Source organism: Hippocampus bargibanti, linkage group LG02, assembly GCF_051943395.1.
Source record: "Hippocampus bargibanti isolate YZ-2025 linkage group LG02, ASM5194339v1, whole genome shotgun sequence".
Lineage (NCBI taxonomy): Eukaryota > Metazoa > Chordata > Actinopteri > Syngnathiformes > Syngnathidae > Hippocampus > Hippocampus bargibanti.
In genome coordinates, this window is record NC_142735.1 from 13,964,531 (window position 1) to 13,980,844 (window position 16,314).

Here is a 16,314-nt window from a genome sequence, read left to right on the forward strand (position 1 = left end):
CCCATGACAGATTGGTACAAAGTCCGCATCACAGCAGACACCGTACCGATCCAACTGTCAATGACAAATTGGTCCCTCCTACCCTCATTCATGAATCCAGATACTTAAACTCCTCCATTTGGGGGAAGATCTCCTCCCCGACCGAGAGAGGGCACTCCATTCTTCTCTAACTGAGAACCATTATCTCAGATTTGGAGGTGCTGATTCTCACCCCAACCGCCCCAACAGTATCATATCACACATCCACATTTTGGACAAATTGTGGACCAGAAGACCTTTTCCGGGCAAACCAGAAAAATGAGCAAAATAGTACTTCAATCTGGACCACACAAAAGCTAGGATTTGAGCCTCTGGATCCTTCACTGAAAGGATCTAATCTTTGAAATTTTATGGAGATGAAAACTTCTTTTAAATGCAAATCAAATGAGTCTGGTCAACTCGTGTACACCAGGGGTGCCAAACTTTTTTTCCCCCCCTGGGCCACTTCGTGTCACGATCTGGTTGGCGACCAACGGGTGGCGCTGTCGGCCCTGCCCTCATCAGAGGCAGTTTAAAGGACTCCCAGCACGACCATTTGGTGTCGGGTTATTGTACTGTGTATGTGTTTGCTGCACCCTGTCAGGTTTGTTTCATCTTGGCAGATTTTTACACATGATTTTCTTTGATAGTCCGTACTTTTCTGTTCAGATGACGTGGATGTTTTAGATTTTGTTCCTGCTGACTTTATTTTAATACAATTTGTCAAATACATCCGTCTGCTCCCTCCTGCCTGCTTTTTTTGGGATCCACAACCACCATCACCAGCTCGCAAACTGTGACACTTCGGAGTTATGGTTTGCCACGGATGGCCAGTGAAAAACCTCAGGTTTATTTATTACCTGTGACAATTTGACATTATGGGACAGATTTCAGCAAGAATCATGAAACCTGACTCTCGCCGGCCAAACACAATGGTATGGGGGGCAGAGGCCTTGACTTTCACACCTGTGATGTATACTATACTTGCATATCAAATCACAGGCGCCGGAAATTTCCCCAACTTTCAGTGTATATTTTCACCTGTAAGTATCTTGATATGTACTGAGACATGTACAAGATCACATTACGAACAAAGGTTTTCTGTTTCTGATGACAATCTAAAGCCACAACCTTGCAACTTAGTTGCATCATAGTTGCAAAACATTCCCTCACCAACTGGTTCCATCCCCCACTTTATTGAACTCATTTACTATCCAAACATCTAATCTTGAGGGTACACATAACGTTAGGTTATTTACCAAACCATGGCAATTGGATAGTAAAAGACCTTGATCACGACTTTGCACAGCTTACATTACAATGTCCTGCACACTACAAATTACACCATATGCTGACTCTTCGTGGTTGATTTATTGCCACCTCTTTCTTGGAATATTCATCTCATTCGTCATTTTGTCACGTTGGTTGATGAAACGAAATGTGATTGTAACTTTAAATAATAACAATCCTTGCGATGCTAAACGTGTTGTCTCTTTGCACATCCTTCAAAGTGATCTCGTTGTTTTTTGAAAGCAGAAAGACTGAAAAATTTGATTGTTCACCACATAAACGTGTGAGCTTGAACCTTGGACCTTTTAGGCCAATTTTCGACACATCACTTCTGAAACAAAAGGTGTCCCTGAGTACTGACACACACACACACACACACACACTTGAATGAGGTAAAGACATACCAACTTTCTTTTCTCATCTAGGTCGGCCATCTGTTGGAGAGCCCTTGTCAACTCAATGTCACCTGATGACATCATGATCCTGCCAACCTTTCCCCTCATCAAAAATTCACGTGTGCGCTCGTGCACACACATACACGCACAAAAAGTATTCACACTTGAATTCAACTTTTGCCTTTTGTCCCTGGAGTTACATTTACAGCCAAATCAACTTTCTTACCTTCATGTATCTTACTTGGGGTAAAATAAATGATTCTTATCCTTCGACAAAAGACATTGAAAATAGTCCACACCACGTACAACAAACACCATATGACAACACGGAAGACAAAAAGAAGTCTTTGAGATGGCTGTGAACTATGGCGCCATCTTGAAATGTATACACGGCAATGTTTGAGTAATGATGACCCACTATAATTGTACTGGGCAGCCTAGTTGCTTTCCTCGGTCGCTCCATTTCTAGTTTACTGGTTATTCGTGGACTTTTTCGCTTTGGATCACTTTTTTGTGGCGATATCACAAAAATACCAAAGTTCCCCCCAAAAAGCAAAATGGTGGCGGCGGCGATGATGATAATTATGGCCAGACTATATCCTAATTTACAAGGGGAAATTGGGGTAGAGGATGACCTTCAAAGCTACTTGAAAGGACTCTTCTCATACTTTCACATTTGCCTCATGGATGGATGAACTTAATTTACCACAAGGGAAATTATTGAAAAATAATTACATTTAGGGAAGTCACTCTGAATTAGAATTGTGCTTGCTAAATATTATAATCCCTACAAGAAGATACTGCATTGAATGACATGTCTATTAAGAAAATGGGCAGGGGATCATTTGAATGCAAGCAGAATAGAGGGAGCATGTTTCATCATTTTTAATGGAACATTCAATGGTCGGCGGGAAACTCAACTTGTCATGCCTAGAATGTGCCACTTCAGTAATGTGCATGGAATGTGCAAGGAAACCATCACAGATTTCAAGTTGCATGAAAGCAAATAAACAAAAACACAAATTAATTGCCAATTTGAAAATGTATTCTTGTTCTCAATCATGATCTTCTTTTGACTCAAACCTATTTTGAGGTGTACCTGCTCAGCTCATGGATGTCATAAAGCAGGGTCACACTTCAGAGGAATATTGGGCCCTCGTGTGTTCTACATACCTGGCAATAAAGATGATTCTGATTCTGAATACATTCGCTCATCTGTGGCGCTCTACTGTCATCGAGTGGCGAAACTATCAAAGTACACAAGCATCATTTTCATTTGTTGACTCATTCATTCATTTTAAAAGGTTCGTTTGGATTAGTGGTGCACTGTGTTTGGGGTCACTGAATGTGAATATTGTATAATTTTCTTGAAAATGTGTTGAGTTGATATTTCAGTTGGGCGTGACTTAAGAAACGTCTCGTTTAAGTATCACTGATGTGTGTCAAAAGGAAGATTCTGTGATATCGTTGGCATTTTTAGAATAAGTTAGGTTAGTCACTGTGGACTGAATTCTGGATCTCGATAAGAGATTATTTAGACCAGGTAGCCTGAAGAGGCCTCAAATCACAACAGTTGTGATGGCAAAAGTCAGGATCACATCTTCATTACCTCGTCTATGTTTCTTGATGCTGTGGATCAAAACTGATGGCAACTTAATGAGCCTAAGTACAGTGCATCTGGAAAGTCTCCAGAGCATTTTGCAGAAATCTTGATTGCAGAGCTCTCCTTTCCTGAGTTTGCATTTTCTCACCGTGCCTAGGCAAGTTTTCTCTGGGTACTCCGGTTGTTGGATTATTTTGATCGTTAGCCCTTGGTTCGATGATGACGTAATGTAAATGCGACATCATGTAAAGGAAGGCAGGAAATGACGTATAAGGAAGTCCAAAATGTAAACAAAGATAAGCGAGCGATGTTTAGAGATGTTTGTATGGCGAATTACACCAACACCGGTTTACTCCCATGTTCCAAAAACATGCATGGCAGATTAATGGAACATTCAAAATTGTCCCTCGTTGAGATTGTGAATTTGGATAGTTGTTTGTCTACGAGCCTTGCTATTGGCTGGCAACCAGTTCTGAGTTGGGATGGGGTCCAGCACACCTACGACCCTAGTGAGCATTAGCGGCTCGGCTAATGGGTTGGATGGACTGCAAATCGGATGGAGAACGAGCTCAGTCTTGAGTTTTGTGACAAAGGTTGTGAATATTTACATAGATGTAATTTCACAGCTGCACTTATATTGTAAATATACTTTGAAAAATGACAAAGCTATCACGATACAAAATGTGGAAAAATGAAACTGCAAATATGTTTGAGCTGCGCTCTACATCATACCCATTTGAATTGCCAGTGGATCTGAGATGTAAATTATGTTAATATTTTTTTCCAGAATTAAATATCCACAATCTTCACTCATAAATTGATCACACCCTAAGCAAGGTGTCATCCATCAGACATCATTAACATCACGTCTGATGACATCGTCACGTAACTATGAAACCAAAGTCAATTAAAGGATCGACATCACTTATGGACTTCGTTTCAAACATGCATGCTTCCACACATGCACATTCTTTGGTGAAGAAAGATGGGAACAGGATAACTCCTGTAAATAAATGAAAATGACAAATACAAATTCAAAATGTCCCAAAAAAACACAAATACTTTGAAACTTAAAGGTAGACAATTTGATACATCCAATTTTAAAATGACACGAAACAATTCAAATGTCAAAATAATCATAAAAGGCAGAGGAACATTTTGGTGAGGAATGTTCTTAACGTGCACCTGTGCTCATTCTTATTTCAGAAATCCTTCCACAAAAGTACAAGACAATCAAAGTCTTGGGAAAAGGCAGTTATGGAGTTGTCCTCAAGTGTGTGGATCGAGAATCAAAAAAAAGCATGGCCATAAAGATTGCCAGGCCAGGGAGGAACATCCGTCGTGAGGTGTGTCGCTGTGTTCGCTTGTATTGTCAGTGAGTATTGAAAAGTTGGGCAATTCTAATGTTTGATTGGCATTGGAAAATAGTCTCAGTATCATCTTAGTTTGCCTTGAAGGGGTCCTTAAAAACTGACAGTGCCCCCACTTATTCTGCTGAAAAGGGGGATTTAGAGAAAGTCACATATTTTTCACTTGAAAGACAATGAGAGAGTAGAAGATTTTGGTGAGAAACTGGAAGACAGTAGGATGAAGGTCTTGTAATAAAAATGTGGTAACATTCACTATCTGTATCAGTATATCCAGTTCACAATGCTGGAGCAGATAGGGGGAGGGTCAGGATTCTTATCTCACTCAGCATATTATTTATTTATGATCTGTTTCTTTATTTACTTATTTATTTGTTTATTTATTTACTCATTTATTAGTTTATTTATTTACTCATTTATTTGTTTATTTATTTTATTTATTTATTTCGTTTATTTGTCATTGTGCTTGGGTTGTTTGCGCCTGCCCAAAGGTTCTATCTGGGTTTGAATCCTGACTCGGGCCTTCCTGTGTGGAATTTGCATGAGCTTCCTGTGGTTGTGTAGGCTTTTTCCAGCTTCCTCCAATATTTCCAAAAAACTGCATCTTTCGTTAATTGAAGTTTGACAAAAAGATTCCCGATGTCTGCTGTACAACTGCTTTCATGTTCTCCTATCGTCGCTACTATTTAATCGGGCTGCCCATGGGCTGATGTACATTAAACTTCAAACTTTTCAGGCCTCCATACTACAGTTGTTGATGGACATTAGACTTGATCGAGACAACATTGTTAAGTACTACGCTGGCTCCTCTAGTGCCAACTATCTGGTCTTCGAAATGTTGGATATCAGCCTGTCTCAATATTATCAGGCAAATGGGCGAATTCATCTCAAGGACATCAGACCCATCATTCAGCAAGTGAGGGTCAACACAAATCATTCATCATTGAATATGTTGTTTTTTGGCTTCTCGACACAAATATGCTTGATACTGTTCATGGTGCAATCCAGCTCGCCACGGCGTTTGATGCACTGAAAGCCGTGGGAGTGATCCACGGTGATGTTAAACCGGACAACATCATGCTGGTGGATCAGGTCAAGCAGCCGTTCACAGTGAAGCTGATTGACTTCAGTGTGGCACTAGGTCGACATGAAGCCAAGAAGGTTATCATGAGACAGGTTGCTTATTTCAGGTTGGTTTTCCAGCAATGGTTGTTTCCATTTTCATTTTCTTTGTGCCTTGTTTAATTAGTTCTTGAAACTTTTTTTTCTATCAAAAGAGCTCCCGAAATCATCCTTGGACTCCCTTATGCAGAGCCCATCGACATCTGGTCATTGGGTGTTGTAATAGTGAAGATGGTACTTGGTATTTTCCCCTTCATTGGAAATACAGACTATGACTTAGTAAGTTTGCTATACAGATGCTCCCCACCTTACGAATGAGATACGCTCCGAGCAGTTGTTAGTAAGGTGAATTTGATCATAAGTTGCTTCAGTGCTATATTTTGTATGAAACACAGACAGTCTTAACAGTCGTAAAATAAATTCACACCTACTGTAGTACGACGACATATATCCTTGGGTCTTTAGTAAGCGATTACTGAAGCCGCTAGCACGTAATTACCGAATTATGTGGCGTTACTTTTTTTTTCAAATGGCTTGCAAAAAACAAAGTAACCGAAACAAACAACACTGCAAACAAAACAGAACAAAATCAATCAAAAACACTGGCTTTGAATAGCTTGTGGAGCTTCTAGAAGTGAATCAGAGGTGTGTCTCAACAAATCTTGTGCCATTATTTATTGTAATGTAATTGTAGTTTACTTGTTTTTATTTTATATACTATAACTGTTATTTTTAGATTATGTTATGCCTGCTAATGATATTGGTGTTATTCGTCTAGCTGGAATGCATGATTGGTGTCCTTGGGCTACCACCAGACAATGTTCTAAAAGCTGGAAGGGAAACAAGGCAGTTTTTCAACAAGAGTGCTTTGGGTCAGTGGAATTTCAAGGTAAAATGAGACATTGATTGATACTGTAAGAACCATTTAAATCTCTTTACTTGTGATTCCTGGAATTGATACCGTTGTGAAATATAGAGTAGGTTTGAAAATCATTGTATTTTATTCATTAATGCAGTTGCCACGCTTTACCTTGAAAAATAGTTTGTTATCATTTATTATCTCTCTGCTATTTCTTAGACACGTGAAGAATATTCAGTTGAGTCAGGCGGCACAGTGAATTTCAAGAAATACTCTCTGGAAGAAATGATCAAGGTTGGTCACTATCAAAGTAATGTTTCCCAAACTGAATTATGAGTTCTGTAAGTCTAACAGTTTGAACGTTTATCGACTTCCTAGATGTTTCCAGAGAGAGACAATGAGGTTGACAGCTTTTTTGAGCTATTAAAAGCAATGTTCAAGTGGGATCAGACAGAGAGAATTACACCTGGCAAAATCCTCAAGCATCCATTCATCACCAGAAGCTACATCTTCAACAGCTCCCACCTCTGCTTTTCTCGACAACTTCATCGGGCCCTGCATGCGGTCAACAACCAGACCGCTATGAAATGCAACAAACCGGGTTGCAGAGGTGTTGCTGGATCAACACCATACCCATCTAGAAGGAAAAAACATCCTCCAAAGACGAGGGGTATGCACTGTATCAAACGTTTAGCCTGCTGGATGAAGAAAAGCATTTTATTGTTACTGCTTGAAGGTGCGTGTTCAGTCAAGATCCAGTAGGTCGCAAAGTCCGGACATTCTTCCTTTGGTTGTTGAAGTGGACTCAAAACATGCCGATAACTACAAAAATATGCCTAAAATGTTGATGTAGACATACAACCAGATTTTAGTTTTTTTACCTCGACTCGGTCACAAATTAATTTGTGTCTTTTGCAATCGATTGTCTGTTGTCCTTATTGTTTGCTCAAATGATGCAACATTTTTGTCACGGGTGTGGCCCTTTTTTACCAATTCTCTGAATTCCCTTAATTGATGATGGGGAAAGTCAATTTTATCAAGTTGTAAATATATTGCAGTAGAATGGGAGAATCTCTCTGACTGTTCCGAACAAATATTTCCATGCCAGTGTCGTATAAAGCAAAAGAAGAGACATACAGAACCGCGGCTGACGTCTGCATGGATGCAGCTCATCTTCCCACAGCTGATGTCATGTTGTTTAGACCACAGACTATATGAGCCTGGTGGTGACTTAAGCCAAGTAAGCCACTTCACTTTGCTTCAATTGCATAAAAATCCATCAATTGCACACAACTGACCAAATTCTGAATAATCATTTCAATTACATGCATGAAGTATTTTGAAAATTGCCACTGCTACCAGAATATACTGTTGACCTCATCCTGGACCAAGTTCTTTGAAGAAGGAATCATCTTCAAATGTAGTGGACTTGATTTTACAGAGTGAGACTTTTGCAGTGTCAGTGAGTGAAAGAAACGATCATCTTTATCTTTTCATAAAGATGACAGACCGTTTTTCTTTTAAATGGTAGGAATAAAATTGTATGTTTTCATATGAAGAGACTGATTTTTAACTTTTTGTCTTTCACACATTTCTTTCTTTCTTGATAAAACTTGCAAAAAAATCTAGCATATTCCAAGAACAATGGGCATGAAAATAAGGGGATTTATTGCTGAATGTTAAAATGAATATACAGTTTTTTTTCTGTTAACCAAGTGAAAAAAAGAAAGAACCTGTTTGCTGACTGCTTAATCCATGCACCCAACTACCATAACCACTAGGACATGCGGGGGGAGGAGAAGAAAAATTGTTTTGAAAAAAATATGATAGAGCCCAACTGCGTAACATAGACAGATATGAAACAGCGTTGGGTGTGTTTGTGTGTGTCCTTCTATTTGTCAGTGTTCATGCACAGTGCTGAGTGAAAAGTGTGTAAGTCAATTTGGAGAGGTAAAGGGCGAGGAGAATGAGGGTGGGAGTTACCAATTCAACAAGCTCTAAAAGCACACTACCCTCACTTGCAGTTACAGTATTTCAACGTTGCAAATCCCAGATTGATAAATGATAAGAAAACTAGGCACACCTCACAGCCGTTAAGCCCAATAATGTGTGTGTGTGTCTCTCTCTCCACACACATCATTCTAATATGATGATAGTCCATGAATTGAAGGGATTCCTCTTTATCAGAGTGTGAAGATGTAATTTTAATGTAATTTGACACAATTGGAGGGCTGACAAGACCAATGCACTGTAGTTATCAGAAATGTTTCTGTGCTGTGATTAGACTGACAGTAGTGTGCAGAAGATGGGGCCTTGATTCACCAAATACTTCTGAAGGTCTCCAAAGTTCTAAAGACATACATGAATGTGTAGGAATGGTGGAAGGGACAGGTGGAATCACATGGACAATGCAGTATTCAGTCAATATGATCAAGAGACACAGATTTTACCAAGAAAAGTATTGGAAAATGTATCAGAGATGTGGTAGTTACCGTTACACCAGTGATCGGCTTGGAGCTTAATGACAAGTACAGCCAGCCGTAACATGAATAAATTTCTTTGCCATGAGAGCAGCGAAATGTGATGACTTTTCAGTTTCACCAACATTCCAGAAGCGCAAACATAAATAAAGCCAGAGTGAGTAATAATGTGTGCTCCTCCTGTTTCAGAAGTGAACAGAAGTAGTCTCATGAGCAACATGCGTGGCCACTTTCACACAGTGACAGTGTCTTGATATTAAAAAACAAAGCATCTTCCATAGTCATCCTACACATTCTAAACTGCAGCCCTGACCTGAACGCATCAAAATTGGTCAATGAGAGATGGGGGGGGGGGTGATTCTGGCCCGCGAACTGAGAGGGTGACTTGACGAGCTCTCTCCTCTCAAGTCCTTTGACTGTGATGGGATGGGGAAGTCCTGAGACACAGTGCGGCTCTAAGCTGCTGGCATAGGAAAAATGTGGGCTTGGCTAGTCCACAGGAGCCCAGAATCAGGCTGCATTTCAACTGGTGGGTTTCGGTGGGCGGCTTCCTGCCTGCTCACGAGGGGAGGGTCAGTGCAATGGAGCTTCTGGCAGCGCGAGGATCGGTGAAAGGAACATACTTGTAAAACAAGACATCACCCATATGAGGCTTGATGAGCTGCACGCATACTGTACACACATACTCAAAGCCAATCAGTGATATTGCAGCACCCTGATCACATCCATGAGAACGTGATGCCGTATTCCCGTTCACGGTTCCACTTCTCGCAGGAAGAAACAAATCAGGAAGTGGGCAGAGATGTAAATGAATGATGCGTGTTCATCCAAAGTGACAAAACTACCAAGCACACGAAATGCGTCAGTGACCCATGCCTGTGAAACAAGCGCATTACGTGAATCAAAACTATGTAAACAGACACCTTGGACACAGAAGGACTCAATATTGCACAATGACATAATCAGATCACAGTTCAAAAAGAGGAGGATCCCAAGTCAGAAAACAAATAAATAAATAAATAAATAAATAAATAAATAAAGCAAAGGAAGGAAGAGGGTCGCTCTATATAAAAATGAGAAGTATTCATAAGAAAGGCTACAAAACTCAATGGGACCTCCGACTTTAGCGTACAGCAAAAGGCACCACAATATAATTCTATGTAACTTCTGAAAAAATTGGCACGTAATTCTCATCGCGCATACTGCTGTAAATCAAAAAACTTTACATATAAATATCCCCCTCCCCCGTTATAAAAAAAGTCTTTGCTGTTAGCTAGTAGACAATTTTTGCTGAAATGAAAATAAATATTTCATTTGTTTACAATATCTGTCTGTTATACAAAATAAAAAATATTTCTCCTTGGAGGTCTCTAGTCCAGAAGAGGAAGAGGTGTGTGCGAGGTGGACCAGTGTGTGAGCGGGGCGAAGGCAGGGCCGCATGGGTGGGCAAGGAGGATGATGGGACGGTAGTCTTAAAGGGGCATGTTGTCCGACTTGAAGCGATGCGACTGTGAGCCGCGACTCTGCACGTTGCTTCGATTCCCCGGCCGACTCAGCCCGCGGTGAGTCCGTGTGTCGGCACCTGACGATGAATGGAAACCTGGCACGTTTAAAGGCAGGTCCATGTTCATGTTCTGCATACTGAGGAAAGGCGTGCGCTCCCCTTGAGCTTCGTCCTCGTCTTCCTCGTCTTCCTCCTCTTCCTCTGATTGGCTGAAGCTTTGTGACCTGTAGTCCTGTAAACCCGCTGACCTCTGAGATACGAGTCCATTGAGGCGGTTGCGTCGCGGGCGCCGTCGACTTCGGATGGGTTCCCTTGAAGAGGCATACTCCTGCGTGGTCTCATAGGCCTCTTCATCGGCGAGACGGTAGGGGCTGGATGGGAGACTTCCTGTGCTCTCTGTCAGGTAGGGCCGACGCGGTCGTCGAGGCTGCCTGTACAAACTGCCATCCTGGAACATAAAAAACAGATTATTGATACACCAATATTTTACATTTCTTGGCAGCACTGACAAGGTATCAATTTCTCTTTCCGTGACCTATTTCCATGCACTTGACAGACATGACTAACAATGACAAATTATACAATTTTTGTCAATTTTAACTATTGATAATAATAATAATAATAATAACAATACAGTAAAGTCTCATTATATCGATATCGGTTATATCGATAGTACCGCTTATTACGATACTACAGTAAAGTCTCGTTATATCGATATTCAAGGGAGTCCGAAAAAATATCGATATAACCGGGACTATCGATATATCCGACCCTGTTTGCATGTAATTTTCTCCGTGCGTGCATAGAAATAGTATCGATATAACCGGGACTATCGATATATCCAATATCGATATAACGAGACTTTACTGTATTTCTATGAACGCAAGGAGAAAATTACATGCGCACAGGATCGGATATATCGATAATCCGGTTATATCGATATTTTTTCGGACTCCCAAGAATATCAATATAACGAGACTTTAATAACTGTAATAATAATAATATAGACTGTAATAATAATAATTATTGCAAATGAGAGTGAACTTTCGGTAGTGATGGCCTACCAGTTTGATGCAAATTTCTGAAATAAATAAAAAGCTAATGTCACCTTTAATAGTGTTACTAGTATTAATAATTAACTCATTCGCTGCCTTTGTCAAATTATTTGAGAACTGAAAAGCATAACCTGGAGCACCATTTCTGAATTTGTTCAGGTTTTTTTTTTCTTGGGGGGTGCCCTGGTCAGACCTCTGGCAATATTTTCCCTCCCACGAGGGGGCATCATTTGCCTTTTGTACAGCCAACCCCCATTTCCAATGCAGATAACTGCCAAGTAAGCTCAAAAATCTTTTTTTTCTGATGTAGGAAGAGAGTCTAATGTTTCTTATGCTGCGTTGAATGTAGTCCAAAAACTAATGTTCTGTGGGTCCTGCAATTTGAGTGAAAATGACAAAACCCTGGAACTCGTGTGGACACATATTTGTACATCATCTCTCAATGAATGCATTTATTAAATGTGAAGACACTGATCGTTTCAATAATTTCTAGGCCAAATCATTTTCCACAATGAGACGGTAACAATCTGATAGGTGACACTGACAGAACCAACTCGCATCTTTAAACATCACAACTCCCTGCCCTTTTGACCCCATAACATCCATGGTATCATTTTAACCACTTTTCCTGTCATGACATTTATTTTCTACATGAATACAAAATAGAGCAAATGAAGCATGATGATGCTTCAGCCTATGAGCGAACTAATTGGATAGAAAGCCTCATTGCTTCACGATGAATCAGTTTACCATCACTATTATTTTGCATGATGGTAGAGGACCCAAAAAGCAGGCAATTCGGAAAGGCAGGGTGGACTGAACAAAACATATACAGTAAAGTCTCGTTATATCGATATTCAAGGGAGTCCGAAAAAATATCGATATAACCGGGACTATTGATATATCCGACCCTGTTTGCATGTAATTTTCTCCGTGCGTGCATAGAAATAGTATCGATATAACCGGGACTATCGATATATCCGATATCGATATAACGAGACTTTACTGTATATAAAAAAATAATAATCATTGCAGGTGTACAATGAGAAAACTAACTCAACACAATGGGTTAAGCACGCTGATTGGTTAAACACAAGGGACACAGATAATGAGAACAGGTGGAGATAAAAAAAAAGGCATATGGGGGAAGAAAACTGAATGGAACCGAAACAACAACACAACCGAGTGTTCAGCAAAACATGAAAGAAAAAAAAATGCTGATCTGGGGAACTGTTTTTTTCCCCGCTATACTAACTCCAGTGGGTGGAGAGAAGGGTCATCTAGGATCCTGAAAAGCTGGTGTACCTACATCAGGGCATCGTAGCAGTGGCTGGTCGTCATCTCTGCGGTAGACTGCGGCAGCAGGTAGAAGGGAGAGGGCATGGCTTGTGTTGGGTGATGTGATGTGGAAGGTAGGAACTTGCGGCGGCAGCGGTGGGTAGTGAAACTCCACCGGAGATAAGCGAGCTGGTGTGGTCAGCGCAGACACATACCTGCATAGGGTTAGACAGTTAGTACATCATTTGCACTCATTAACCAAATTCGCTTTTTTTCACTTTAACTTCAAATGTGTCAGAAAAAAATAGAGTGGTATACATTTTCCCCACTCAATTTATATGTTGGAAAAAATTCAGTGGGGCCTCGGTTTACGAACACCTTGCCTTGCAAAATTTTCAGTTTATGAACATTTGTGAAAATTAAACCTTGGATTAAGCACTACTTTTCGGAATACACACGGAGTGCCGCCCCACCACGGCTGGCGGAGTAATCTTCGGTGGAAAAACACCAAAGCACACGACCGAACAGCGCCCCAGCCGGCCTACCTTTCCACACCCCCTTTCTATGAGTGCACACATCGATACTTTTGCTGTTATGGGACCGAAAAAAGACCCCGGCACAGGCTCGTGTTCAGCTGAAGAAGACACAAACCACAATTACAGTCGAGGAGAAGGAGATCATTGAGAAACACGAACGAGGTCTGCGTTTGTCTGATTTAGCGGCCCGGTACCGAAATGCTAAGTCCACCAATGCTACCATCCTTCGCAACAAAGGCTTTATTTACTCGATGCTTTCACGTGACTAGTGACACCGAACTTGTCACGTGCGAGTTGACAGCTGGGGCGGGGCCGCCGCTCCCGACCTCCCCTAATCACTGACACTGGGACATTTAAACGAGTCGCTGTCAGCAGTGACGGATGATTACGACGCCTCGCGCCTCGCCAGTGTCTTGGACTTGCAGGCACAAGAGTTTGCTTCGCCTGAGGTGATTGTTAGCCGCGATCGCGTCATTTTGTTGCTTTCCAGAATCGCGAGCTTTTGCACCCTCGTGTGCCATTTTATTTTGCATTTATAGGCTGGACGGATCGCCCCCGCCCGCCTACTACCCCTTTTTTTAATATGATCTCTGCCAGCACCTACGGGACTCAGATGACATCGAGGAGCTTGTTGCTGACCATAATGGGGTCCTCAACACAGAGGATTTGATTTGCCTTCAAGAGGACAACCAGAAGCAAGCCATTCCGGAGTTGTCATCAGAGGGCGAGGAGGATGAGATGGCTGCAGCATCAAGTGAGAGCATTCAAGGCAATGCTAGCTAAGTGGAATGATGTGCAGGCTTTTATTGAACAGTTCCATCCAGAAAACACTGTGGCTATGAGGATCATCAACATGATGAATGATAATGTGATGCCTCAGTTTCGTAAGACCTTACAAGTCAGAAAGCAACAGGTGTCAATTAAGAGCCATCAACGACCACCACAAATGTAAATAAAGTGACTTTATTATACAGTGCAGTGTATTTCTTTCATTGCAATACAATAGAACATTTATCATACATAGAATAAGATATGTTGTGTGTAGTTTTAAGGCTTATTTAGTTGAAAATTATATTTTATGGGAACGGATTACTCTCATTTTAATGGTTTTCCATGCGAAATTATTTTTTGGGATACACACTTTTCGCCTTACACACTCTGTCTGGGAACCAATTAAGTTTGTAAGCCAAGGCCCCACTGTACTCTGTTCAGATAGTGAAATCGAAATTCGGATACAAAAACAATTGTCAAAAAGAAAAACTCATGTGAAAGTACTGAGGCGATTTGTGTATTTACTTTAATTCAAACCAAAAACACAATCAACATCTGAAGGGCCAGGATAAAGTTATTTCAAAATTTATTTTCGCTGGCTACCTAGCATGCTATCTATTTGCTATCTCGCTAGCTATCTATCGATTAGCTATCTCGACAGCTCTGGCTTGTTCTGTAGCCACAAGGGGACACAAGCCAGTGTCTTCTTGTGCCGGTCCCAAGCCCGGATAAATACAGACGGTTATGTCAGGACGGGCATCCAATGTGAAAGCTTAGCCAAAACAAACATGCAAATGAAACCTCAGAAGATGGAGGACACTGATTCGTTGTGGCGACCACTGAAGGGAAAAGCCGAAAGGAATAGAAAGGAAGAAAGTATTTGTTTTCCAACGTCAAACGTCAAAGGGTTTAAGAAACATTGATGATATTTTCTTTAACTATCTGATCTGTTCACGGGGCTGGTGTTAAGATGTGAACATCTTGAATAAATCAATAATCAAATGGTCAGCTCCTCTTGCAGAATGAAGGAATCCGTACACATTTTCGGCCACTTGATGTCGCCCAAAACTAAACAGAGATTGTGTAACAGTAACAGATGAGACAACGAGGCAAAAATTTCAAGAGACAGCAGGTCTACAGACGCTGGCGTTTCATCTTCTAAGGCGCCTCGTATTATTTTGGGGTGTTCGATTTTATGATGATGATTGTTGAATTTTAACAATAATAATCATCATCATCATCATCATCATCATCATCATCAATATACATTTTATTTATAAGCGCCTTTCAAAACTCTCAAGGACACTTTACAGTCACAGGATATTTTTTCTGCGGTTGAGCAGCGACAGCCACACGCGCCAGCGTTCAATCAACCCCAGAACAAAATGCAATAGTCACTTATTCGATCATGTTACTGTTACTGATGATGAATTTGGAATTGACATTCTTTCTGCTGAAGTAAAGTTCATTCCCACGACTATGAATTGTTGATGTCCATATGATTAAATGTACCGTGTAACAGCAAAGCAGTGAAATTGATGAAAATATTTCAGGCCGTGTTACTGAATGTACACAAAAAAAAGAGATTCTGCTACCTGTCACTGTGAGGCGAATCCCTTAACGAGTCGTAGGAATCTCCATATTGCATTCCTGGACTGGAGACACCTGTACAACTCCAATGGGCTCTCCTTGCCATGCAAGCTGGACTACTGCATTTACTGGTTCCAACAGAGCTGGACAGGCCACCAGATTGGCAGTCTGAATTCATGCTGTCTGTTCGCTCTATGCTCCACGTCTGCTCTTCATGTCTGCAAATGTTAAGGACAGAAATGGTTTTAAAGGTAACCGTGGGACTGGCAAAGCAAAAGGACGGAGAGAAATTTTAGGGAACTCCTGAAACATATACTAGTGCAGCGTGTTCTACCGGAAACAAATTCCTTGTGTGTTCTACATACTTGGCAATAAAGATGATTCTGATTCTGATATTCACTCAAGACATTTTCACGGAATTTACTCTTACGTATCATTTTACTTTG

At 40.9% G+C, this 16,314-nt stretch overlaps 2 protein-coding genes across 6 annotated transcripts in view; one reads left to right on the forward strand and one right to left on the reverse strand.

The window, feature by feature from the left end:
• The first annotated feature begins 3,608 nt into the window (after positions 1–3,608).
• Positions 3,609–8,207, forward strand: LOC148901617 (homeodomain-interacting protein kinase 1-like). 2 transcript variants are annotated; one of them, XM_088989510.1, is made up of 8 exons: positions 3,609–3,899; positions 4,513–4,652; positions 5,410–5,589; positions 5,682–5,863; positions 5,951–6,074; positions 6,574–6,684; positions 6,874–6,948; positions 7,033–8,206. In XM_088989510.1, exons 1-8 carry the CDS (start codon positions 3,863–3,865, stop codon positions 7,414–7,416), a joined length of 1,233 nt encoding a protein of 410 aa, XP_088845636.1. In that variant the 5' UTR covers positions 3,609–3,862; the 3' UTR covers positions 7,417–8,206. The 2 variants fall into 2 exon arrangements, with proteins under 2 accessions (XP_088845636.1, XP_088845637.1); XM_088989511.1 differs by lacking the exon at positions 3,609–3,899 and having other exon boundaries at positions 4,517–4,681; positions 7,033–8,207.
• Positions 8,208–8,285: 78 nt separating this feature from the next.
• The window catches only part of LOC148901618 (pro-neuregulin-2, membrane-bound isoform-like), a 40,536-nt gene continuing 32,507 nt past the window's right edge, over positions 8,286–16,314 (reverse strand). For 2 of the 4 annotated variants that reach the window (XM_088989509.1, XM_088989505.1), the window contains 3 exons: positions 15,874–16,086; positions 13,003–13,186; positions 8,292–11,086 (listed from right to left, as the gene is read on the reverse strand). In XM_088989509.1, the coding sequence (XP_088845635.1) occupies positions 10,607–11,086; positions 13,003–13,186; positions 15,874–16,086 (877 nt within the window). In that variant the 3' untranslated portion in view covers positions 8,292–10,606. Of the gene's footprint in view, positions 11,087–13,002; positions 13,187–15,873; positions 16,087–16,314 lie in introns of all 4 variants that reach the window. The other 2 variants (XM_088989506.1, XM_088989508.1) reach the window with 2 other exon arrangements.